The sequence below is a fragment of the Herpailurus yagouaroundi genome, unplaced genomic scaffold (assembly GCF_014898765.1).
Source record: "Herpailurus yagouaroundi ecotype Mexico unplaced genomic scaffold, PumYag 182, whole genome shotgun sequence".
Lineage (NCBI taxonomy): Eukaryota > Metazoa > Chordata > Mammalia > Carnivora > Felidae > Herpailurus > Herpailurus yagouaroundi.
Window position 1 is genome coordinate 58720287 of NW_024412413.1, and position 25644 is coordinate 58745930.

The following is a 25644-nucleotide window of genomic DNA, read 5'->3' on the forward strand; positions in this document are numbered from 1 at the left end:
CCAAATTGATTTTTCTTCACGTCACAGGCCTTGCTAGCCAACAGAGAGTTGGACTGCAGGAGTTGAGGCTCTAGGCCAAGGGGAGGAGTGGGGTGATGGGAGAAGGGAGGAGGGGATGGAAGTTTTGCCTAGCAATTGTCTAAGGTCACTTGGACATTATGAGGCAAAAGTGAGAGAATGGTGGCCTGGCCAGACAAGAACTAACTGCACAGAACTCAGCTGAGGGCTTCCCCTTGTTGGGCCTATACCTCTAACCCACCTTGAATCTTAAGGAAACTAAAGAAAAAGGGTCCAGCATAAGAAACCGGATAGATGGATGGAAGAGGGGTAGAGGTTTGGGGAAAAAGCCAGGAGAGTATGCATAGAATGACAATGAGTTCCAAACTCAGGAACATCAGCATCTCTCCAGTCACTTGGTCTGGCACTATTTCTAAGTGTTGCAGCATCCTGAAAGCTCAGGAAGCCTTCTGGAAAACATCCCAAACTCAGGTCCCCAGGGACTCCAGGGTGGCAGCCGTAGTGGAGTTGCAAAAAATGCTTATCTTAAAAAAAAAAAAAAAAAAAAAAAAAAGCTTGTCTATGGAGGGTCAGGGACAAAAATGTACTGGGTATATGCCCCTCCCTCCCCCAAAAAAACCATCCACACACGATGCAGTAAGTTTTATATAAAGCTAGATTTATTAAGTTTCAAAGGATGGCCTTTCATTCTGAGAGTATGTCCTTCCTACTTTTCTACTAAGAAATGATGGTTATAGTAAACAGTGCTTTCTTTTTCTAGTGCAGTAATGGCAGAATTAATTTTAATTTTACTGAACTGTGAAAATTCAGAAGTATGAAAACTATTAGTGAAGCGGTTAAGAGCACAGAGGGTGTTCATGGGGCGCCTCTCACCCACAGAGGGTGCCTCAATAGGTTGAGCTTCGGACTCCGGCTCAGGTCACCATCTCCCAGTTCCCAAGTTGGCACCCCGCCTTGGGCTCTATGCTGACAGCTTTGAGCTGGGAGCCTGGATCCTGGTTCAGATTTTGTGTGTGTGTGTGTGTGTGTGTGTGTGTGTGTGTGTGTGTGTGTGTGTCTTTCTCTCAAAAAAAAAAAACATTTAAAAAAAAAGCACAGAGTGTGTTCAGACATACAGCTACCACTTACCTATTTATGAACTTGAGATGGGATTGCCAGATTTGAAAAACAAAACAGGATGCCCAGTTAAATTTGAATTTCAGATTAAAAACTATTAGTGTGTGTGTGAGTGTGTGTGTGTGTGTGTGTGTGAGTGTGTGTGTGTGTGAGTGTGTGTGTGTGTGTGTGTGTGTGTGTGTGTGTGTGTGTGTTAGTATATCCCAAAAATGATGTGGGGCATACTTATACTACAAAAACTATTATTTATCTGAAGTTCAAATTTGCCTAGGTGTCCTGTATTTTTTCTGATATCTCTAACTTGAGAAGATTATTTTCATTCCTAACATGACTAAGCCTTTACTAAATTTTACCTGCTATTATTGTTTTTGAAGCCCTTTCTGTGCCACAGCATGACAGGATGTGTGATTTTTATCTAGTCATTTAATTTCTGGAAGCCCAAACGAATTCTTCTGAAAAACAGGAATTATAAAACATTTATCATAGACCTGATGTAAAAATGAAAGAAAAGAAGTTGTGTGAAATAACTCCCAAGGCGCGTTATTGTCGTTCTCCGTCCAAGCCCCTATCGGCCAAGACTACATGTCCCATAATCCCAGGCTGCGTCCCTCGCCATTACTTCATTCCCTGGCCGCATTTTCGCCAATCCCGGCTTCTCCAGGGGTGTGGTAGCGGGTTGTTCTCGCGACTCTTGCCTTGCCCTTCTCTCTCCTGTGCGATTCCTGTCGCGAGACTTCCTGCTCTCCACCTCCTCCGCCGCTCCCTCTGCCGCCGCCTTAGCCCGGGACCCGGACCCAGCCTCTCCCCTACCCGAACACCGGCCCCGGCTCCGCCGAGGCCCCGGTCCCCCAACCCCGCCTCGCCGCCGCCATGGCGGACCCTAAGTACGCCGATCTTCCCGGCATTGTGAGTACAGGGCCAGCCCCGGCTCCCAGGACCGCACCCCCGACCTACTAAGGACCCCCAACAGACACTAACCCGTGACCCCTCCCGCCTGCAGCCCCTCCTCCGCCCCAGGGTTCCAGCCCCTGGCTCCCCGACGGGCCGCAGCACCCTCCGGAGTCTTCTGACCCGACTTGGCCCTGCCGCGGAATGGCTTACCAGGCCCCTTTTCCGGCAGTCGCCGGTTTCTCCGCCCAGACATCGTCTCTGGGCGCTTATCGCTTGTGCCCTAGTGTTTCTTCCAGCCGTGTCAGCACCACCCGTGTCTCCCCAAATCTCCCCATTATCTCCCCCCCCCCCGTCCCCACTCCAAACAGACATACCAGGCCACTTGGTGATGGCCTACAACCCGCCAAAGAAGAGGTTAACCTGGCAGAACCCTTCTTGTGCCAGATAGAAAATTCTGCCCTCCAAGAAACCCGACCACCCCCGTGGCCCACCCCCACATATGCCGGCCTGTACCCTCCTTTTGTGTTGCCCTGCCTGCATTCTCAAGGGTGGGGGTTGGGTTACAGTACTTTTGAGTACTAAGGTCCTGAGTCACTCTAAACCTTTGTGCCAGTGTGCTAGGGTAGTGGTGTATAGGCTGTGGCCTAATTTGAAGATAGCCCTCTCCTACTTCTGATATAATGATTGCCAAGGGCCCGCCCCCATTCTGATTCAGGATAACATCTTTGTCATCACTTGCACTCGCCATCTACCATGAGGTCCCAGTTGTCCCTGCTGTCATCCCAATGCCTTCAAGACTGGGAACTGACATACAGTTCCCTGGGCAGGTGGAAGAGAAGGAACAGAATCTTGGCCTCACAGCCTGCCTTCCCTGTTAGCTTATTCAAATGGAGTGGTTTAGGGATATTGGTGGATGCTGGGTAATGAGGTAGGGTGGTCACTGCTTCTGTCTGCAGGCCAGGAACGAACCAGATGTTTATGAAACCAGCGACCTACCTGAGGATGATCAAGCGGAGTTTGATGCGGTAAGACCATGTGCTGCTTCAGGACTCCTCTGGACCCTAACCTCTCTCCCCTAGGCAGACCCTTTCCCTTTTCTGGTGAGCCACAACAATAAGCGGGTATGCCAACCCAGCCTGGGAGGTATGTAGGTTGCAATGAGTCATGCCAGGAAGGAGATTGAAGTCAGTGGAATTATAGCCAACAAGTCCTGATCCTTGGGTTTTTTAAACAAAGTCGAAATACCTCTCAAAACAGTTTAGTTTGGGGCTAGTGATTTAGGTAGACCTCTGGATGCTAATCCATGGTAATGAATCATGGAGTCTGAGCACTTACAGACTACTTGAGGTTAGGAACTAGGCCTTTGATTTCATAAAATATTTCACTCAATACATGTCCATTAGTGTATCCTACGAAGAGCTAGATTTTGAAGTATAGAGGAATACACTTTTACATGAATACCCAGTATCCTTTGAGCAAGGAGTGAGAAAATGATGTGGAGATTGTAGAAAGATAAGGAATATGGTCAGAGAAAAAAAAATTGAGAAAGAACATAAATATTTCATATCAGCAAAGGAGAGTGTCTTAGCACTTTCAGATCTAAGATGAACTCTGAGGAAGGAATTAGCTGTGGACACATTTTAACCATGAGGGGAACCACTTAGCATTGTTTATTGAATGTGTTCATTCTGTGTCGGTTTTTGTGCAACGCAGAGGAATAAATGTCCCTACCCTCAAGGATCCCCCAGACTAGTGAGGGAGTTAGGATACATATAGGAAACATGTAGTAAACAAAATTAAGTGAATGGAAACCAACACAGTAAAAACTTGTATGTTAAGGGCCAAGGAGAACAAAGGTCTACTAGTAAAGCGTGTCTTACAAGATGTGTTTTAGGTTCTATTCCAAAGAGAACTGGGCTGAGGTCACATGGATGATAAAGCAGGCTCAGTATGTGTGTCTGTAAGTCCTGTGGCTCTGTCTGTGGGGCTGGTTAATCCTGGAGAATGCTGGCTGCTGGCTTATAATGTATGGCTTGGCGTACTCTCTTATTCCTTACTTGGTTTCCCCTGTGTGGAAGTGGTTCCTACTTTGTGGGAACACCTTCCCTGTCTCCTCTCAGTGGTGTGTTCCTTGTGGCTTCTGTACTTTCTGGCATGTCAGTCTGTCCCCCAAGCTTGAGTATCTGGAGATAATGCAGATGTTGTCATTGCTGAAAGACCTGGGTGTGCACCTGTCACTCCAGATGTATCTTATTAGGAAGCTGCCTTTGACCTCACAGAGCAGGTGTGTATAAGCTGAGGACTTCAGTCCTCTGCCCTGTTTCAGAGACGGTTCAACTTTGGCCTAGGCCTCTGCCTATAAAGTATCAAGCCTTCATGGTGAGATGATCAATGGAAGTTTGTCCATTTGTCACTGACTAGCATACAGACTGGCAGTATCACAGCAATCCCCTTTCCAAACCAAAACATACATTGTAGTTTTCCTTTTGAAAGTACTGGAATATTTCTTAATAAGATGACAAGCGTGGACGTCCCTGAATGTGCAGCCGTGATTGGTTGTTTCTCCCCGTTGAAAAGCTTATTTCAGTAGTAAGTGGGGTGGCTGATAGGGAGAGGATACCCAAAGTGTTCATGTCCTGCAGCATACTGCCTAGGATGACAGAATAGGCGTGATGGGAGCTGGATGGTACATGCAGGAAGAGTCGAGTTGCCTGCGTCACCTAAGGCTCAACTAAATGACTCTTCATCACTAGGCAGGAGTGGGTGAGGTGGGGAGACCTTCAGCTGCTTCAGGAGCCCAGGTGGGGGCAGGGAGCTGAGATGTTTACTGATGTCAGCTAATTTCTCTGGCCTCTGGGTGTCCCTGTGGGCCTTAGGAGGACAGCTTTCGGGAAGTCAGCTGAGTAATGGTTCTGTTCCTGCTCTTAATATTGATGTAAATGTGCAACTTGAAGAGATGTGAGTTGTACTTAGTCCAGAAACCTCGTGTTGGTGAGGTCTGGATTGTCACTAGCAGCCTATAGCTTTTTCACCTGCCTTCCCAAGACCTAGCACAGATGACAGTGCACATCACCAGTATTGTGGCTGAACCATGAGGTTTTCAGTCACCTTCCTAACTCCCAGCAACGGAATGTTCTGCCTTAGTCTCCAGATTATTTTCAACTTTAATTTTATCAGTTTTTAAAATAGACAATATAGGCACATAGAGCTAAAGGGTCTTCCTAGCCCTGCCTACCACCACTCCGTTCCCTTCCCTGAAGACAACCAATATGACCAAATCCTTATGGAACCTTTTGGGGGATCTCCAGATTTTTATTTAAAGAAATAACCAAAGTGTTGACCCTCACTATCTTTTAACCTCCTTCCTCTGATTTTCCCACTGTGGAAAAAAAAAATGAGGTGCTGGAGGAGATAATGTCCTCTAACATCCCTTAAAGATTGTAATTGCTAGTTTAACCTAAACGTAAAGGTATTACAGTTCTCATAGTGGGGAGGATGAGGGAGGAAAGTAGTGTAAAAGGTTTAAGTTTTGCTAAAGATGATCCTGATTTTCCTGTTATCCCTTTAAAACAATTTTAGCAGGAAGTAAGATACTCTAAAATGAATGGGCCAGGCAGATGCACAGGCTAGCCCTTTCCTCTTCAATCTGGGAGAATCTCATCTCTGTATCTCAGACACTCCTAGGTCGATTTGGGTGCGGGGCTGTTTGGAGACTTTTTTAAAAATGTCTTAGCAGGAAAGTTAATTCCCAACTGGAATTCCCTCCCTGCTGGGCCCACAGCCTGCTTTGGGTCGGTAAGGCATTCTGCTCATGGCTTTTGGACTGCTGGAGCAAGGAAAGTAAACTTAGAAAACCTCCCTAGAAACGGGGTATAGTTTCTCCCTTTATGCCTTATCCATCTCTAATGCCATGTGAAAGGGGAGACGTGACCTAGCCATAGTTCAATGGGGCCCTGGCAGAGGCTGTTCTTCAAAGGGCAGATACTGCGGAACCCTTCCCCGGCCCGAGATGAGAAACAGTACGTTGTCTTCCTTATGGTTTGAGATATCATAGAGTTTGCTTGATTGTGTTCATTGACTGTTGGCACTCTTGAACTTACCTGAGTTTTTCCTAATGCTTCCCCCATCCTCCCTCCTCACCACCTTGCCTGGACACTAGTTTGCACAAGTAAGACCATTCGATGCTTCTTCTCTGCATGTTTTTTTTTTCATCTGCCATCTTGCATGCAATGCGCTGTCACTGTGCTATTGGTGTAGCTAATCGTTTTACATTCTATTGAGTCCCTAGCGGAGTCACTAAGGGGCCTGCTGGCCTTGTGTTTAAAAATCATTAATCCAGGTTTAGAAGTACAACTATGGTCCATGAATCATTGTCTCTTTCCCTTATGGGGTCTGCAAAATAAAACTGTCCAGTGGAGGATGGAATAGAAACATGGAGGCTAGGAATGCTTTTGGATATGAGGCATTTAGAGGCTGGAGTTAGAAGGGGGTTGGCTTTTTTCTCCTCAGAGTGAAATGAAGTTAGGAGAAAAGGACTGTTAGCCATTCTGGACAAGGGTGAAGAACAAGGAGGACAATCACAGTCCTCACTTCCTAGCTGTATGTAGATTACCCCTTGGAAAAACTCGTTTTAATGTTCCTGTGCTAAGCCTTTAGACAAAGGTAAATGGGATGGAAAAGGAGTGTTACGTGCAATTTTAAAGTAATAACTTGGGTTATTTGTGCTTTCATGAGTCTCTGTTTCTGTACCCCTCCTGACCATGGATGAATGGTCAGCATTGTGTTGATCCATCCTGGACAGTTTTATTCTACAGCACTCTCCAACTTCCTTGTCATCGTGGTTCTGAAGTTCTCCTGGCTGCAGTGTTGGCATAGAGCTCAGAGAGCAGCAGTGGCCTCTTTCGCTGTCTGATCTAGAACCTCAGGTCTTGCCCTCTGAGGCACAGCCATTAAGCCAAACAGTCCTGGGGAGTCAGGGGGTCCATTAGTGAGAGGGACTGGAAGTCATGTACCAGGTAAGCTGGTACCTGAGTTCAGGGCACTTCGAATGTTCCAATCGAGGTGGCTAGGTGTACTGTTTCCATGGTGACTGTCACTACTCTAGGTTATAAGAATGATGATGAGGAAAAACTCATCATCCCACAATGCACCTGTGGGACAGCCCTGGAGATGGTATATACTGTTTACAAACTAATATACCACTTTTCCTTTTCTTTGATTTTCTGTCCTCCCCCATTCTGCTTGTTCCTCATGATTGGAACTTGAGCTTACGGCTCAATGTTCTCTCCTTCTTTGAGTTTCTCCCAAGCTGGTTTTAGCTTGGTGGGGCAAGTAAGAGAAAGGTAGTGTGTGTGTGTGCCTCCCCTCGTATGTTTGCATGCGTGCACCTGTGAGTGCTTCTGCTCACTCTGCGCAGAGACATCCCAGTGTAGACCACAGGGCCTGGATCCGCCTCGACCCTGAGCTGAAACAGGAGTCTTGGATTAGCTGGACCCTGGCATCAGACAGGACGGAGAGGTTGAGGCTCAGGTGTACCTAGCTGAAATCTCTGGGGCAGGAAGCACTTGTCTTTGTCCCAGCATGCATTTTCATATACACAGCCATCTTCAATCCTCCACCATTCTGTGTGCCCATCAGTAGAGCTCCTGGAGAGGCAGGGCATACAGCTAGATTTCCCCTCCTGGCACTTCTTCACCAATCTTGCTTAGAAGTGAGAACTTTATCTATGTGGCTGGACTCAAGGAAGGCCTCTTTAAAATATTCTCACCTTTCCCTCTTGTCCACCCGCTAACTTCTGTGAACCTTGAGAACAGAGGGTTGAAGAAACATTTTCTGCACATGTGCTGGTAGCCTGTGAATCTTGGTGTCCTCTACACTTTTTGTGCTAGCACATCGTGGCCCAGTTGCTCTGGTTCCCTCAGTGCTGCAGGGCGAGTTACCAACTAATCAAGATGGATACAAACACACTGGACTATCCAAGGGACCAGGACTTGCCCTGTCTCTACTCTGACAGCAGAGAATGAGAACGGAGCTGCAATTAGGGACTTCATATTTCCTGAAACTCACCATCTCCTGACATATTTTGTTCTGCCTAACCTAAAGTCATATCAAACCATCCACATGGGCACCCTCATTGTCACCAATTCTGCCATCCAAATGTCTAATTCTTCAAGACTAGAGAAACCAAGAGACAGCGAGACTTGAACCATGAGCTCCCACCTTGAGAATTGTGAGCCCTCAATCAGCTACATGTCCTCAGAATCTCCATAGTCTCTGCTTCGCATTCTGCCTTGTCCACCTCAGCCTTGTCTCCCCCCACTTTCCTGTTCCATGCCACTAGCTTGCAACATCTCACTAGTTCCCAGATGATCTTAAATTGCTGCCAATGGCAAAGCTTCATGACAGTCTCCCCACCAGAGAGGAAAGGGTCCCAGGCTCTTCTTTCTCTTGGGGTATGTGGTGACTCCAGCTGAAACTTCTTGGCCCCCAAATTTTGCTAGGCTCCCCTGGGCCCTATGGTGCAGTGTGTTTGAAGCTATCATATAGTGCATGTGACAATTTGCTAATAACAATTTTGTCTTTTTTTTCCCTCCCTCACCCCCATTTCCCCACTCCCTTTCCTTTTAACTCTTTTGATTTTCTCACCTCTGGGGAAACCACAAGGAGCTGGTAAGAAGCCTGACCTTTCATCTGCTTTTTAATGGGGTGTGCTGTGATGGGCAGTTGTTCCTCTGTCCTTTTGTCTCTGCTAAATCTTGAATCCCTCTATCCAGCCCCTCCCCAGCTGACAGCCTTTTCCCATCTTCCAAATCACTGTAATGATACTGCCCCTAGCCCATGCCCCCAGATCTCTGAGACACTGGTGGAGTGGGTGCCACTGGAGGACTGAACAGTGTCGGCCACCTGAGTCTCTGGGGCCACATCCTTGGAGAGGCTCTGAGACGATGCCCGCGTCGGGCAGCTCCTCTCCTGATCCAGGACATGGTCCTAAGTGGGAATAGTGACATGAAAGCACTGTTCCTTCTTGTCACCGTCCAGGACCTCTGAGACTCACGGTCTGTGTGTTGATCCTTTTCTGCTCGTCTCCTTCCCTATTTAGGAAGCATGTAAGAAAGTAGGTTCTCATCAACATAGTGCCTGGCCCAAAATAAGGGCTTAACAAATGGTATCTATGATTAATTTCATTCCTTGGTCTATAGTCTGTGCTTCCCATTTCTCTTTTTAGGAGGATTTTTTTTTTTTTAATGGATTTCTACTTCATTGGCCTTGACTGGAGCACTCACAGGGAGGAGTGGCATACTCTTGATTATGAACTTAAGAGAAGGTTGTTGCCACTCCTGATCAGGAGTCCTTCTCAGACAAGAGAGGCCAGAGACTACTCAGTTATTTGGCCTGTGAGTGTTCTAGCCGAACATTTCAGAGAAGGTTAAAGAGCTGATAATTTGGAGCCCAGTTGTCTCTTTACCCTTGCATTATGGGACATCAAACCCTTTTGTTTTCCCTTAATCTTTAGCTCTTGCCCCTCTGCTCAGCACTTCCCTGAAGAAGAGGTAAAGATCAAAGTTGATGTTTTCTCCTTACTCCATCCTTTCCCTTATTTTTAAAGCTGCCACTCACACTGATTCCTTCTCCAGTAGCAGACCGGAGATGCTGCTGCTCTTCATGATGTCTCTCCATCATCATCCTCCACCCCCACCCCCAATACCCACACACAGGCAGAGACTCTGTCCAGTCCCGGCTGCACATTAGAATCATCTGGGTAGCTTTTCAACGGGCCTGCTATCCCAATCCTACCCCAGAACAATTAAATCAGAATCTACAGAGGCGAGCCCAAGCCTCTTTTTTTTAATTTTAATTGTCTTTTGATTTGTTTTTACATTTTCTTTTTTTTAATTTTTTTTTTCAACGTTTATTTATTTTTGGGACAGAGAGAGACAGAGCATGAACGGGGGAGGGGCAGAGAGAGAGGGAGACACAGAATCGGAAACAGGCTCCAGGCTCTGAGCCATCAGCCCAGAGCCCGACGCGGGGCTCGAACTCACGGACCGCGAGATCGTGACCTGGTTGAAGTCGGACACTCAACCGACTGCGCCACCCAGGCGCCCCTGTTTTTACATTTTCTAAGTGATGCAACTGTGCAGGCAGGGGTGAGAACCATTGTTGTAGTGAAAGGAAAGACTCACTCTGCCTCCTGTAGAAGATGGAGATGGCATCCTCAGCACAAAAGAACTTCTGGTCTCCTCCCTGCTCCTTCAGTAATGTAGAGAGAGCTGTCGGACTGCTGACAAGTGACGGGGTTGGGTAGTTTGGAGTGCCCCGGCTTGGTGTAGTTACTGGAATCTGAACAGCCAGTCGATAACTAGTAAGGAGGGAACCTCTCTGCTTCGGTCCCTAGGGTAAATTGTCTTTATCCTTCTCTTCACCACGCGCCCTATTTATGGAAGAGCTAGTGCTTGAGACACGGCCAAGGACTCAGGGAGAACAGTTAGGTGCTGCAGCTTCTCTTCGAAAAGATGCTGGGCCACCTCCATGTGAGGACCTAGGCGTGGCCCTTACCCACAGGTCCTCGTGGCAAGCAGATGGCACATACGCTTATCGCTTCTAAGATGTCCCTTAGAGAATATATTACTCTCTTGCCTGTTTTCTGTGTGCCCTGAACTCCCCACCCTCATGGCAGCCTGGAAACAGGGCTGCTGGTCAGGCCCTCTGCCAACCTTCTTCTTGTGTCTAAGAGTTGGTGTCTTCCCTTCAGCAGCGTATTCACCCTGGGAGTTAGCAGCTTGCTTGTCTGCCATCCTTCCTCTCCCCAACCCCCAGGAGGATGGAAGGTTAGCTTGAAATGGCCTTCCTCAGCAGCAAGGAAATTTACTTTCGGGAGGGGGAGGTTAAAAGAGGTCAGGTTGGTTTCTTGCCCCGAGTGCATGGTGTGTGCCAGATAAGCGGGAGGGCCCAGTTGGATGGGGTCGGGGGATGGGAGGCTTATGTACAGAGTGGGTGGGGAGGTTATGCTACCTCTGCTCCCACTTGAATCAGGGTGTTAATATTTATACAACTGAGACTAAATTTACCGGGAAGCTTCCGTTTCCTAGGCTGAGCCTAGCCTAGCAGCTTGGAGTGGAACTGCCCTTCTCTTCCCTTGGGAAAGTAGGGCCCAGTCTCCTCTAATGGTTTGGGGATTTTGTGGGGTCAGGGAAGTCTGGGGGGAGAATGAATCTGCCCTTGGCCTAAACTACCTATTCCTGCAGGAGGAGCTGACGAGCACAAGTGTGGAGCACATCATTGTCAATCCCAATGCTGCCTATGACAAGTTCAAAGACAAGAGAGTGGGGACAAAGGGACTTGGTGAGACCAGGCTGGAAATTGGTTGGGGGGAGGCCTATCCTCAGGCGGTGGTGACTTTTGCTTTGGGGAAAGGGTCGTTCATGGAGATCTCTCATGGTAGCCCTGACAGTCAAGTCACTTGAGCCCATGACTGCCTTGGGCCTAGATCAGGCCCTCAATTCTATCTTCTTTTCTTGGCAGATTTCTCAGATCGTATTGGAAAAACCAAGAGAACAGGATATGAATCTGGAGAATATGAGATGGTTTGTTGTGTGTGTGTTGGTGGGGATGGTACAGTGATCCTGTTTAGGAGAGAAACCAAAGAATACAGTCAGGCTTCTGAGTTTTTCTCTCATTAGGGATCCTGAGGAACCCAGCAGGATACAGTTGGGGTGCTTAGTCCCCCTGCTGTTTGCTCTGGAGAGTCTCCAGGCCTCTAGCTACCTCCAGTTTTTCTGTACTAGGCTGTTGTGAATTCTGAGGTGGATAGGATACCCTTATAACTTGGGCCCAGGGTTTGGATAAATTCTTTTCTCTTTTTTTTTTTTCTTTTTTAATTTTAATGTTTATTTATTTTTGAGAGATAGAGAGAGACAGCATGAGCTGGGGAGGGTCATAGAGAGAGAGAGAGACACAGAATCTGAAGCAGGCTCCAGGCTCTGAGCTGCCAGCACAGAGCCCAATGCGGGGCTTGAACCCACGGGCCGCGAGATCATGACCTGAGCTGAAGTCGGACGCTCAACCGACTGAGCCACCCAGGCACCCCTTGGATAAATTCTTGAAGCTCCCTGTATTAAGAGGTGTAACTTCCCTGTCTGTGCTTGCTCTCTAGCTTGGAGAGGGTCTGGGAGTGAAGGAGACCCCACAGCAAAAGTACCAGCGACTACTGCATGAGGTCCAAGAGCTGACAACTGAAGTTGAGAAAATCAAGGTAACTAAACTCTCTTCTCCCCTCTCTGCTCTGACTTATGTCGCAGCGGAGGACCTCACAGCAGGAGGAAAAACATTCCCTAAGCAACTGGCTAAGGGAGCTGAGGTTCCTAGATTTAGGAATATACATAAATCTACATTCAATGCCACAGATGGGTAAGAACCATCCAGTGACTTCCAGCCACTGCTGTTTTTTTAAGTTTATTTATTTTGAGAGAGAGAGAGAGGGAGAGAGAATGAATGGGGGAGGGACAGAGAGAGAGGGAGAATCCCAAGCATGCTCCCAAGGTCAGCACAGAGCCTGATGTGGGGCTCAAACTCATGAAACTGTGAGATCACCACCTGAGCCGAAATCAACAATCGGACGCGTAACCGACTGAACCACCCAGGTGCCCCTAGCCACAGCGATTTTTAAGGGTCTTGATCCTCTTTTTTTTGGTTTTGATTCACACTTGCCACCCCTCATTGTCTACTTCACACCAGACAACGGTGAAGGAGGCAGCCACTGAAGAGAAGCTGACCCCCGTGGTACTGGCTAAACAGCTAGCAGCCCTGAAGCAGCAGCTCGTTGCTTCCCACCTAGAGAAGCTGCTGGGACCAGATGCGGCGATCAACCTCACTGACCCCGATGGAGCTCTGGCTAAGTGGGTGCCCTACGTGGTTGGGAAATCATTGCTGATTGGGGCACAGGGGGACTCAGCCAGGTGCTGGCCAGGATACTAAGGGGAGAGGTAGCCCAGTTTTTCCTTAATGCTGAACATGAGGCAGGAATGACAGTGACGGGGCTGGCCCACATGCTTCAAGACTTGATCTTATTATTTGGTCTCCTGGCCCAGGCGCCTACTGCTGCAGCTGGAAGCAACAAAAAACAGCAAAGGAGCTGGTTCAGGGGGAAAGACCACCAGTGGGACCCCTGCAGATAGTAGTCTTGTCACTTACGAACTACATTCTCGGCCCGAACAGGACAAATTCTCTCAAGCTGCCAAAGTAAGTATGGGCGTAAGGTGGTTGGGGGGCCAGGGTGAGGTGGACCTAAAGACTTTCCTGCCTCCCTCCGAGGGATCGGATCTGAGGAGAGGGTGCTGGGAATGCTTCTGGTTCCTCTTGATGTCTTGTTCCAGGTTTCCCTCACCCATCTGCTTTCAGTTAAGATTTTAAGATTGTGACTAGGGATGTGTTCCAGTGAAAGGAGTCCCTGGGCAGAGTAGAGAGGAGGAGAGGGGAATGGCAAGTGGACAAGCAGAGAAGAGCAGGATCTTAGCGCCCGCTGCAGCAGCAGGGAGGTGGGTGGCGAATCGCACCTCCTTTCTCCTCTCTAGGTTGCAGAACTTGAGAAGCGCCTGACAGAGCTGGAAGCGACCGTCCGCTGTGACCAGGATGCTCAGGTCAGGTGCTCTCCTCTACTTAGTCTGACCCTTGGATCCCGCACCCTTCTTCCTAATGTCCACAGCATTCCACAGAACCCTGGAAAGAGTGGGAAGGGCTTCAGTTATCGGACCAGCCAGTGGGTTGCCAGCTAGAACCAGAAAGGATGGGAGAAGGTAATAATCATGTGGAGATACAAGAACCACTGATTTCTTTCCTCCTTTTCCCAACTAGAATCCCCTTTCAGCAGGTCTACAGGGAGCCTCTCTTATGGTGAGTGTAAAAGGAACCGGTGTTAGGATTACAGAGGTGATACTGGGATCGGGTTTGCTTGGAGAACTGTGTTTGGGTGTGTAGCTCTGTACTTAATTCCCTTCAGTGGAATGGGGGTGGGCTCTTCTAGTCTGATCCTTTCTCTCTCGTGAAGTTTGTCCCAACCCCCACCCCCAGGAGACTGTAGAGCTGTTGCAAGCAAAGGTGAACGCCCTGGACCTTGCAGTTTTGGACCAAGTGGAGGCTCGGCTACAGGTACTAAGTGGAGGGCAAACTGGATTACAGGTATCTTGGGACTTTGGAAGCCCTGGGTGCCCTGTCAACCTTAAGTCTGTGTTTTCAGAGTGTCCTGGGAAAGGTGAATGAGATTGCCAAGCATAAAGCTTCTGTAGAGGATGCAGATACACAAAGCAAGGTCAGGAAGAGCCCTTTCCCTCATTTTTATACCCTTTCCTGTTCCCTCGTGTTCTCGGAGTCCTTCTGGTGGTCCTGCCAGAGCGTGGGAGCATTGAATCCCAGGTGCTGTCTTCATAAGCTCTGATCAGCTGAGAAAGTCAGGGCAGTGTTTCAGTCCTGTCCCACCCTACTGAAATGACCCGTGTGTACTTCGCTCAGCCACCCCCTCTGGGCCCTGTCATGTCCCCCCCCCACCCCCAGGTGCATCAGCTATATGAAACCATACAGCGCTGGAGCCCCATCGCCTCCACCCTTCCAGAGCTGGTGCAGAGACTTGTCACCATCAAGCAGCTGCATGAGCAAGGTGGGAGGCCGGCGGCCAGGGGAACTAAAGTGGAAAGTGGGCAGTCTTTGTTTCCTTCCCTCTTGTCTTGGATTCTAACCTCACCCGTCTCTTTCTTACCTTCTCTTGCAGCCATGCAGTTTGGTCAGCTGCTAACACACTTGGACACCACACAGCAGATGATTGCTAGTTCCCTCAAGGACAACACCACCCTCTTGACCCAGGTGTGTGCCCCTCGATTAGTCTGCAGCCTCCCTTCGCTAGCACAGACTAGTGGGTTCTGCCTTGGCCCATATCGTAACACGTTATTGTGGCAGGGGTTTGCTCTGTCTACTGTGTTTCAGTGGTCATGGGACCTTTGACAACTGCTTCACCTGGGATCTTCCATCTCACCATCGGGAAAACTATACCTACCTCAGGGTTGTGCGGATTAGGTGAAACACCAACGGGTGAATTGTTAGGAGTCCAGTGAACTTCAGTTTTTCCTGTAACACCTACCCTGTCCTCATCCAAATGCTCCTGTATCCAGAACACGGCACACCGGGAGGAACATGGACTTTGAAGTCAACAGCCAGGCTCCAGCCTAGTTCTGCCACCTCTTCTCTGACACTGGGCAGAGCCTCACGTTCTTCATTCTTACCAGTGCCCAGCACATAGTCCTCAGTTTCTCTTGGAAGGCACTGTTTTCAGTGCTGAGGGCAGAGTTAAAGCTGAGAAGCCCAACACGATAGGACCGTCAAGATAAATGAAAAAATATATCAAGTACAGTATGTCCTTCCTGTACACGGCAGTTTCCTTAAGTTTTGAGTCCATAAAAACCCTCACTTCAACAAAATCTTACATGTCCCTCATCACGTGAAACAGATCAAAGAATGGTACTGCCTGAGTCCTGCCTGTGTGGCAGATCCTAAGCTGGGTCCATCGGACTCCATGGGTATTTAAAAACTGCTGCTCTAACCTCCCTGCTCCAGGGCCCGTCAGCTAGGCTTTCATGTCTCTTTTGTCTTCTCTAAGAGAACTTCTCCAGGTCCTCATCCAGGTGAGCACCTGGACCTGACAAAGAGTAAAACGTCTCGTTATTTTCTAGGTGCAGACCACCATGCGTGAAAACCTGTCCACGGTTGAGGGGAATTTTGCCAACATTGATGAACGGATGAAGAAACTGGGAAAGTGAGCACCTTTAAGAGATGTGGAACAGGGGTAATCCTTACCCCTTTGAACTCTGTTAACAGCTTATATAGGGTTTCTCCTTCATTATAACTCTCACATCCCCATCCCATTTGACACTGGGGGCAAGGGGTTCTTCTTGCATGTGGGGTTTACACCCCTCCTCTGATGAATACAGACTGGTAGTGGAGGGGGGAGGGACATGACACTGTGGTCTCCCCTCAGGCCTTGGGGACACGGGCCCAGCCACATGCCAGCTCCTGTCCAGTACTGCTTTGCCTGGGGTGGGGAAGGATTGGGCCCGGTCCTCCAGCACAGCTCCTGTGGCTGGTTGTTAATACTGTACAACTGTTTCTGACCATTAAATGCCGTTGTACTCTGCGTGACCCCTGCTGTGTTTCCTGGGGAAGAGGCGGCACTGAGACAGACCTTCACAGTGTAACAGGCAGTTTAAGCCGCTCTTCGCTAGTAGAGGATTTAAATTGTAACATGTTCTTAAATTAAGGAAAAAATGAGTACAGAGTCAGAGCCAGAGTTTCAAAATATTCTCATCTGTTAAATTAAGAGTGTCTCCCATAGAAAAGCAGTGGAGGCCCCACAGGGCAAGTACAAAACAGAATTAAAACTCCCAAGGGTCTTGTCTTTACAAAAGAAAAGGCAGGAGGCAGCCCCTGGACAGCGGGTCGTGCTGGCCGCTCCGGTTGGACCACGGTGCATAATCCTCAGTCGCATCATCACAACGTCTCTGAGCGTTTCGATGGGGGGAGAAGGGGCAGTGTAGTGTGTGTGGGAGGAGAGGCCCAGAGGGCTCTCTGTGCCCCCTTACCCCCTTTTATATCCCAGAGGAAAGTAGAGGGAAGCTGGCTACACCTTGAAATGAGGCTATGTGTTTCAAACCTGGGGACAGGGGTAAGAGGGGATCTGTGCTTTGAGCAACCTGAGCCAGACGCAGAGGGGTGTTGGAGGGGTGAGGGGGGAATGCATGATGCTTATTGCTTTGTACCTTTCACTGGGAAGGAGGGCAGCAGCCAACAGTAGCTCACAGGTTTGTAAACTGAGCCTGCTGGCTTCAAGAAGGGAGGCAATGAAGTCGAATTAAATATAAAAGAGTCATTTGTGCAAAAATAACTTAAACAAATAAAAGACCTGGGGAAGGGGGTGTTCCCCTTAGCCTGGTGGGGAGAGGGCCATATACCACCCCCCCCCAGGCCTTTTCAGTGACATGGCTTTGGGGGGGAGGGGGTGAGCTTCCCTACCCCCTGCAATGGCTCAGGATGGGATTGTAGGGGAAGGGGTTGCATTTGTGCTCTGAGTGGGGAGTAGTGCCCCCACCCACTGTCCACAGGTGCAGGTGGCTGGCAGGGGCTCCCAAGGCTCAGCACTCAGCTCTCCCCAGTCAGGGTCAGATCCAGCTCCAGGTATGGCTGCTAAGGGGCCAGTTTCCTCCTCTTGTTTTTGGCAGGACGGCCAGGGCGGGCCCGGGGAGGCAGAGGGACAGCCGCCTATACAAGAGGGGAAGTTGAAAGAAGTGATCAAACAGCTAGGTATTGGGAAGTCTTTTATTTTCTCCCCATGCCCTCTAATCCTCTTCTCTTGCCTCGTCCCTTACAACCTCCCCCCATTCCCCCCACCCCGCAACCCTGACACACACTTACGCGGGTTGTGGGGCTGGGGTCCAAGGTAACGTCCTGGCGGGAGCTATTGCTGTTCCGAGCAGGGCTGCAATAAGGGCACAGATGATCAGGAATACCTCCCCAAGCACCAGGTGAAGCTCAGAGTTTGGGTGGGAAGCTTTCTACTTTTGGATAATAAAGGCATAATATCCTGTTCATATTTAAACATGAGCCTTATTGAAAGCCAAGCCACTCTAGACATTTCTATAAACCCATCAAGAAGTGGGAGAAGGCCAGGACTGTGGCAGGCCCAGCACTCACTTGTATTTTCTCCTCCGGCCACGACGAGACTTTCTGACTACCCCTGGGGGCACCTGGGAAAACACGGGCTGTATGTGTAGGAAAAGTTAGGAAAAGGAACCAAGTTCCCAGTCTTTCCTCAGAGCCCTTCAGCCCAGACCTCCATCACCCTGCACTCACCTTAAGGTCCTCAGAATGGGGTCCAGGAGGGGATGGATCCTTGGGTTCAACACCCCCTTCAGCCAGCTCCCCATTATGCTGCCAGTGGTGGGTCCTTCTTGGGGACCGTTCCATTTGTCCATTGAAGCTACCACGTGCCCCCCACTTGAGGGCCAGTCGGCCAGGCTCCCGCCGGCTACCAGGCTTTCGGCCCCGGCCTGGCCTGGCCTCACCATTAATGCCCCTAAGTCCCCCTCCTCCCCTCCGGCCCCGTTTCCCTGACCCCCTCCCAGCGAGCAGCTCAGGGACTGGGGGGTCGGGAGAACCGTGGGGTGGGGCTAAGGCACTGAGGGGAGGCCGGGCAGGCTCCGGTTCCAGGGCTGAGGTGGGGCTCTGAGGGGGCAGACAAGGGGCTTCTGGCTGCTCTGGAGGAATCTGCAGGCGAAAAAATAAAATCTTAGTCCCAGATATGGTTACTCTGCTACTGTAACTCAGAAAGTCGTACATCCAGTTTGGGAAAAAATTCTGTCCCTGATACACACGCCCACAGGCTCACCTGGAGACTCTGTAGCAGGCAGGCTAGGGGACTAGAAGCCTCTGAGAGGGGTGGAGGAGCTCCCCCCCCAGGGAGGAGCTGCAGCCCCAACTGGCCAGAGAGAAGAGGGCCAGGAGGCTGCAACAGGCTGGGGAGGGTTCCAGGGCTGCTGGTCAGCGAAGACAGATCACCTGTTGAGGAGTTAGGTCAGGAGTCTCCCTTGGGAAACCAGTTAGGCTGAACAGACCCTATTAATCTTAGGCTTAACCCCAGGGTCAAAAACTCTTCCCCAACTCATCCAGCCTCTACTCCCAATTTTTACTGGTTCCTTTCTTCTCTTTCACACCAGACTTTTCCCTCAGGCTCACCCAGCAGGCTGGCACTCAGCAGAGGGCTAAGGAGTTGGGGGGGTCTCCCTGAGTTGGAGGGGGCCTTGCCCAGAGAGGAGGCCCCCGGGTCAGTAGTTGCCGTGGTGACACTGGAGGTAGGTGGTCCAGGTTGGGGGGCACTCAGGACACAGGGCTAAAAAGAAGAATGACAACACCATATGCGTAAAGTATTTAACAAACGTACAGTACTTTCACGTATACGATCTCACTGAAGTCTCACGTGAAGTAGGCCACGCTTATTAAATACAGACCCAGTTCTTGCAGCCATCCTACCCCCAGCCAAGAACTAAGCCCTCCCCAAAGGCCCTGAGGAAGAGCTCAGGCATGAAACTAAAAGCCTTTGATTCCCAGCTCCCATCTCTGATTCTACCTCTTGTTCTGTCCCATCCACTCCTCCCCTATCCTCACCTGGGGGGGGTGTCCCCGAGGGGGGATCCAGGCTGGCAGCCAGCAGCGCAGAATTTAAAGCTATGAGGGTAGGGGGGGCTGAAAGGGGGGGGAATAGTAGGGGGGGCAGGTCTCCCAAACCTGAAAATGTCTCCCCACTTGGACCCCCAGCTCCTTCTGCAGATCCCTCCCCATCCCCAGCTGTGGGGCCCAGGGCCAACAGGGGCAGGAAAGAGGCAAGGAGGTTGCTAGGAGGTGCAGAAGGGGGTGGAAGAAGGTCTGAGGGGGGTGGTGGAAGCAGGGAAGCCACCAGAAGCGAAGGCCCTTCAGGTTCACCTGGGGCTAGGGGAGGGCCAGGTCCCCCGGGTGGGGGTAGCAAGGGCTCAGGGGGAGGTTGTCCCCCTCCCCCAGCCAGCACGCCAAATAAACTGTGGCTGAGCAATGGAGAAGGTGGAGGTTGCCCCAGACTCAGAGGGAGAGGCAAGGCCCCTAGCATCCCTGGGAAGCCGGCTCCACTCAGCGCCAGGCCCTGCTCAGGACTAGGGAAAGGGAAAGCCTCCCCACCAGCCAGGGGAGGCAGAGGACAGGCTGGGCCCGCCCCCATCCCAAGCCCTTCAGATGGGCTTTGAAGCACAGGGCTGGGGACTAGGGGGGCTTTGGAGGCAGCTGGTGGGGCAGGGGCACCTGCAAAGGAAAAGAAAAATTCAGCTCAGGACAGGAGTGTTTCTTTCTCCCAGTGTCCAAAGAACCCAACCCTCATGCCTCCGACCCAGAAAACCACCCAAGACCTCTCTAAGCTCCCCTAAATACCTTGGCTGCCTTTATCCACCAGAGAAGAGGAAGGCTCTACCACACTCACGTACCTGGCACACTGCTGAGGCTGCCACTGGTGGTCCCAGGCAGGGAGGGTGGGATAGGGTGCCTGGGCTGGGGAGGGCTCCCTGAGGAGAGGGTTGGGGGAGGAGGAAGGTGTGCATCTGACCCCAAAAGGTTAAAGCTTCCATCAGAATGGGAAGGGCCAGGGGTGGGGAGTCCCAGCAGGGACAGCACAGAAGGGAGAATAGGTTGGGATGGCTCAGGGAGAGGAAAGGGTTGAGGGGCAGGAGCAGGGGCCCGAGGACGGCTCCGTCTAGGGGCTTGAGGGCCTCCCCCTTCTAGCAATCGCAATACCGTTGGGGGTCTGCGGGGACGACGCTGAGAGGGACGGGGTGATGAGGAGTGGGAAGCTGAGGGTGTCTGGGCACGGGGCCTTCGGCCCTGTAAAGTGCTGGGAGGGGGGAGCGGGGGATGCTGTGCCTTGGCCGCTGCAGAGAGTAGGCTGCTAGCAAGGAAGGGGGGTGCCCCGGGCCCCTCCGCCGTGGGGGCCCCTCCCAGGGGTCCCAAGACCAGGGGCAGGTGCATAGTGGCTGAAGACACTGGTGGCTGAGTGGCAGGACCAGGGGGGCCAGGGGGACCAGGGAGATTATTGCTTGGGGGCAGAGGAGGGGGCGTTAAGGCATCACTACAGTGGAAAAGAGAAGGGTCTGAAGGTGGTGAGGAGGAGGCATGGGGGGCTGGAGATGAGCCCAGGTCAGGGGGCACCAGGCTGGATCGGAGGGCAGCTCCCCAGTTGTAGGAGGGAGCATTGAGGCTGATAGCAGGTGGAGGCGGTGGGGCTGGAGAGGGGGCATTGCCCCTTGGAAGGAAACAGGGGCTGCTGCTGCCTCCAGAAGGGACTGGGTCAGGAAGCCTTGGTGGTGGGAAGAGCCCCCCAGGGCCTGCTAGAGGAGGGAAGGCCTGTGGAACGGAGGGTGGTTCTGGGGGAAGGGAGCCAGGACCCCCATTAAGTGGAGTTGTAGGAGGGACTCGACAGGGAGGGCGGGCAGCGGGGGGCCCTGGGGACACAGTGTGGAACATTTGGGGGCTCGCTCCCTCTCCTGCAATGAATGAGAAATGAAGGGTCAGCCTGTGGCTCCCCTTCCAACAACTTTCTTTCATCTTCTCCATCCCATCTCCCATAGATCCCCAACCTCCCTGTACCTTCCTCTCAACAAGCAGCTCCCCGCGCCACCCTTCTCCTTGCTCCCCCTCATAGAGCTCCTCCCACCATCCCTCCTCCAGGCCCTTAAGTTTTCCTCAGTTGTCGGGAAAGTGGAGAAAACTCACCAGGAGAAGAGTGTGAGCAGGTGGTCTCCATGCTTCGGTACAGAGTTGCCATGGCAACGGCTTTCCGCCGGTGGTTGCACAGCTTGGTCATGTCCTCCTCTGATGCGGGCCCCACCCCAGCCCCACCCGGGGTCACCGGGGCCAAAGGGTCAAAGTTGAAAACCTGTAAGGCAGGAGTCACGGACAGGGACTCTGAGAGGGTGAGATCTGTGAGAAGAGCTACCATGATCAGTCATTTGCAGTAGGTCACTTGGCTTATCCCTGTATTCTCTGGCACCCCTCACCACTCTGACCTTGGGGACATTGAGTGGACACTCCAGACCGCACTTGCAGGTCCCATCGCTGAGGAGGTAGCTCCGGGTTTGCTCCAAGGAAGACAGCTCTGTGCCACTTGGGCTGGCAGACGACAGGGTCAGAGATATAAAGTTAGTTGACACCATATCAGGAAACGTGCCTAAAAGGACAGTTCTTGAATCAAAGACCTTCCTGGGAAGGACAGAGGATAAGGGATGTGGAAAGAGAAAGAAACAGATTTAAAGGGCCAGATACAGACAGCAAAAAGGCTGAGGAAAGAAGAACAGAGAGCAATAGGGTAGGTACCAGAGATGCGAGCTTTGAGAGGAGGGGTGGGAAAGAAAACTCAGGCACTGAACAGCCTGAGGACAGAACTGTGGGAACTCTGAGGAGCCATACCTGATATAGAGCACAGCACCCTCTCGAACACAGCGCTGCCAGCCGATGGGGACAGATGTGGCCACAGGGCCCCCAGCTCTGTCTGCTCCACTGCTCTCATTGCCCCCATTCATTGTGTGTAATCAGCTCCCACGTGCCTGATAACAGACATCCATGTGGGCATTAGGAGGATTAAACTGTGCTGGGTACCTGAGGGAGTACTCCAGGAAGGCAAAGATTCTGGGGAGACCCGAGAACTCAGGAGTATGGAGAAACCCTCAGAGAGCTGAGAGAGAAAATGAAGAAGAACTCTCTGCCATCCCACCATGGCTACCTGAACATCTCTGCAAACATTGTGGGGTCCAGTCTAAAGCCGGGGCCTCCGGCTTAGCCCACACCTGCAACACAGGAGAGAGAAAGGACTGTCGGGAATCTGCCCAACTCAGAAGAGCACCAAAGCTCAGGATACTCTCAAGGGAAAGATCCTTAACCACATGAGGTAGGTGCCCACACATATCTCAGGGTTCTCTTGGCTGAGTCCACAACCATCCTTTCCGTGTACAGGACTGAGGAACCAGAGGATCAAAGCCTCCACTACCAGGGACCAAGAAATCAGAACCCAATTCCTAGACATAAAGGACAAGCCCCCTTTGTCCCATCAGAGACAGAAGACTTCATCCTGGAATATGGGCAAATTCCCATGCCAGGCCACTAGGAAGTTTCCCAGAGAGTCTGGCCCCCTGCTGTTCCCTACTCCCCAGGAAGATCACATAAAAAGTGCAGATTGCCCCACAGGTCATCAGGCAATTGCCCAACTGCCCGCTGGGGTGGTACCAACAGATCCCCTCCATGCCTGTTTCATTAGACAATCACTGATCTAGTTCATTTGGGTCTTCTGAAGAAAGGTTGGATCCATAGCTCTGTCTTCTCCCAAGACACTGAAAAGCTCCTGATTTCCCCCCAAGCCTAAGGCAAGGGGCTTCAGCACCTCCTACCCCACTGGCTTCAAATTGGCTCTAAGAAGGATTCTCTTCTGATATGTGGGGACGCCCCCCCCCCCAAAAAAAAACCCTTGCAAGTATCCTCTCCAAACTCACCATCGCTCCCACCCCACACTGGCGGCTTCTAAACTTTCCCTCTCATAACAAGGCGCCCTGTCACCCAGCCTGCTTCCCTCAGCTTGGGGAGGAGGGGAAGGCGCACGAAGTAGGAAGGAACTTGGGGAGAGGGCGGGCGGAGGGTGGGCGAAGCACTGAGGGGAGGGAGGTGAAGAAGGCAAAAAGTCAAGCAGTGAGAGGGAGAAACGGCGGGGGCAGGTGAGGGTAGGGAAGTGGGGATGAGGCCAAGGAAAGGGGCCGAGAGGACGCGGAGGGGGCAGAGGGTAGGGACTGGAGGGGAGGGGAGGGGGAGGGGCGGGATGGGGGGGCCGGGCCCTGCACTCACCGCGGCCCATGGTTCGGCCGGCCCCGCCCTGCGCAGTCGCGGCCCAGAGGGTGAGTGGGAGGGAGTGGGAGGAGGGTCGGTGGAGCCCGAGCCTCCGGTACGGCCCCGGCCGGTCCTAGCAGGAAGCGCCGCCGCCGCCGCCGCGGATCACCGAGCGGCCTCCCGCGCATGCGCCATGGGGGCCAGGGGCAGCCCTGGGGATTCCGTTCCCAGAAGGCACCGCGCAGGCTGGTGCCGCCGCCGCCGTCGCTGCCGCCGCCACCGCCGCAGCCGCCGCCGCCGCCGCTGCCCGGACGGGAGAGGGGCGGGGCCGGGCCCCCGCCCAGCGGACAACGACGAGCCAACAGGAGGGGCCGCAGTGCGCATGCGGGAGCGCGCCTGCCCCTCCCCCACAACCCCCCATTAATCCCCAAGAGAACAAACACCCCACGCGGCCCCCCCGCCCTCCGCGGAAGGATCTGAGCCTCTTCCCAGGCCACTGGTGGCCAATCCCAGCCCTCCCCGGGAGGGGCCCCTTCTAAAGCCACAATCTGTTGGGGGAGCCAGGAATGCCAGGTCCGGGAGGGGCCAGCCCCAAAAGATGAAAGTCGCGACTTGCCCTGCCCCGCCCCAAAGGCTTCCCGGGTAGTGTGCTGGGACTTGACCCGCCTCCCCAGGTCAACATGTCACAACACGACCTCGAGCCTGTCAAGTCACATGACCTTTGCCTGTCACTGACAACCTGGTCATGTCTTTGGGGCAGGAGAGACCATCTGGTCTAAACCACCCCCCACTCCCATTTACAGAAGGGGAAATGGAGGTCTGGAGCAACGCAGCGCAGGCCTGGCCAAGGACCTGTCACTGTCACACCACCACCAATACCTGTCTTCCAGCCACAACCGACCTTGTGACAGATTCTACTGAACCCTGGCTGCCCCCACGAGGGTATGACAGTATATGTAACCGGACGCCACATGGCATCTTTTTTCTACCTAATGGCACAAGAAAAATACTTCGCATTTTAAATGGTGCTTTTCACTTTTGTTCAGGCTGCCTCCAAGTTCATAGTTCTCTCATTTTACCTTCACAACTCATTATCTTTTATTTACAAATAAGAACGGTTGAGGCACACACTTAGGTGACTGGCCTGGGATCCCTGGGCAAGTGAGGAGCAGCTGAGGCTAGAATCTGGGCTGCTGACAACCCAGTCGAAAGCAGTTGTGCGCTCAAGTGCATGCAATGTCCTACGCGAAAGGCTCTAACGCAGCCCAAGGCACCTCCGCGGCAGGAGGCTAGTGCAAGGCTCCTCACACCAGGGAGTCACAGGACTTGGGCATCTGGTACAGTGAAAAGGGCGGGTCTTGAGCTTTCGTGAAGAGCGCCAGGGCACCGTGGGGGAATGATAAGTGGGGAAAACAGTGAGAATCGGCTCGACTGGTCAAAGGACACGAATCCTGGCATGCTGGGGGCCCATCAGAAACTACAAAGATAAAAGTTAAGGGTGCTGTTCTGAAAGGAGCTGAAAATGACAAGCAAAAGTATTCAAGTTCCTCGGCCTCTTCTGGGGGAGTTGGGGGCTAAAAGAGAAGACCTTTTTAAGAAGACGTTAGGCAGTCCTGTAGGCTGGATGCAAACTTTCAAAAGCGGTTGGTTTAAAAGGCCTTGTGTCCATTAACTGGGAGGGGACCAAGCAAAATGGGAGTCTCTTATGGAGAAGGTGAAACGGGGGCTAATGCCAGGTGGGCGGAATCAAAGCTCTTGAGGGAGACAAGCTGCAGTGAGGCTTCTCAGGCAGCCTGGGGGCAGCCACGGTTGATAGCCGTTGGGGCCGTTGGGAGCCGGGCCCTGGCGCCCCGCCCTCTCTTCTCCCCTACACCACCCCCCTACCCTGCACCTCCCACCACCCTTGTAGTCCCCTGCGCGTGCGCGCGAAGACACCGGTTGCCAAACATTGCATCATCCCCGCCCCCCTTTCCTCCCCTCCCCCTCCAGCTCTCCCCTCCGCGCGCGCGCATGACTCACTCACCTCCTCCGCGAAGCCTCGTGACCCAAAGCCACTTCCGGGTCCAACACAACGTCTACCCCCAAGCCGGAGGGAGCCATGGGGGCGGGGCCGCGGGAGCTTCTGAGTGGCGGATGTAAGGGATGAGGCGGGGTCGACGCCGGCGTGCCGCGCCCTGATTGGTAAGCTTCTGGATCCGC

The 25644-nt window shown here is 52.0% G+C and overlaps 2 protein-coding genes across 8 annotated transcripts; one reads left to right on the plus strand and one right to left on the minus strand.

Annotated features, from left to right (window-relative positions):
* Positions 1–1831: 1831 nt before the first annotated feature.
* Positions 1832–16206, plus strand: DCTN2 (dynactin subunit 2). 3 transcript variants are annotated; one of them, XM_040491603.1, is made up of 16 exons: positions 1832–2040; positions 2982–3050; positions 6185–6193; positions 8689–8694; positions 11271–11367; positions 11548–11609; positions 12179–12277; positions 12760–12920; positions 13113–13263; positions 13596–13661; positions 13876–13914; positions 14092–14169; positions 14258–14329; positions 14572–14674; positions 14786–14877; positions 15741–16206. In XM_040491603.1, the coding sequence occupies exons 1-16, from the start codon at positions 2005–2007 to the stop codon at positions 15825–15827; spliced, it is 1227 nt and encodes a 408-aa protein (XP_040347537.1). In that variant the 5' UTR covers positions 1832–2004; the 3' UTR covers positions 15828–16206. The 3 variants fall into 3 exon arrangements, with proteins under 3 accessions (XP_040347537.1, XP_040347538.1, XP_040347539.1); XM_040491604.1 differs by lacking the exon at positions 6185–6193 and having other exon boundaries at positions 1833–2040; XM_040491605.1 differs by lacking the exons at positions 6185–6193; positions 8689–8694 and having other exon boundaries at positions 1834–2040.
* Positions 16207–16350: 144 nt separating this feature from the next.
* On the minus strand, positions 16351–25531 carry MBD6 (methyl-CpG binding domain protein 6). 5 transcript variants are annotated; one of them, XR_005795484.1, is made up of 14 exons: positions 23464–23708; positions 22355–22418; positions 22042–22178; positions 21642–21744; positions 21349–21511; positions 20067–21119; positions 19228–19887; positions 18796–18951; positions 18449–18618; positions 17914–18327; positions 17755–17822; positions 17476–17539; positions 17153–17322; positions 16351–16565 (listed from the first exon to the last, which is right to left on the minus strand). XR_005795484.1 is itself a non-coding variant. In XM_040491616.1 (13 exons), the coding sequence occupies exons 3-13, from the start codon at positions 22152–22154 to the stop codon at positions 17248–17250; spliced, it is 3039 nt and encodes a 1012-aa protein (XP_040347550.1). In that variant the 5' UTR covers positions 22155–22178; positions 22355–22418; positions 25469–25531; the 3' UTR covers positions 16351–17247. The 5 variants fall into 5 exon arrangements, 4 of the variants coding, with proteins under 4 accessions (XP_040347550.1, XP_040347549.1, XP_040347552.1 ...); XM_040491616.1 differs by lacking the exon at positions 23464–23708 and adding an exon at positions 25469–25531 and having other exon boundaries at positions 16351–17322; XM_040491615.1 differs by having other exon boundaries at positions 16351–17322.
* Positions 25532–25644: the final 113 nt, after the last annotated feature.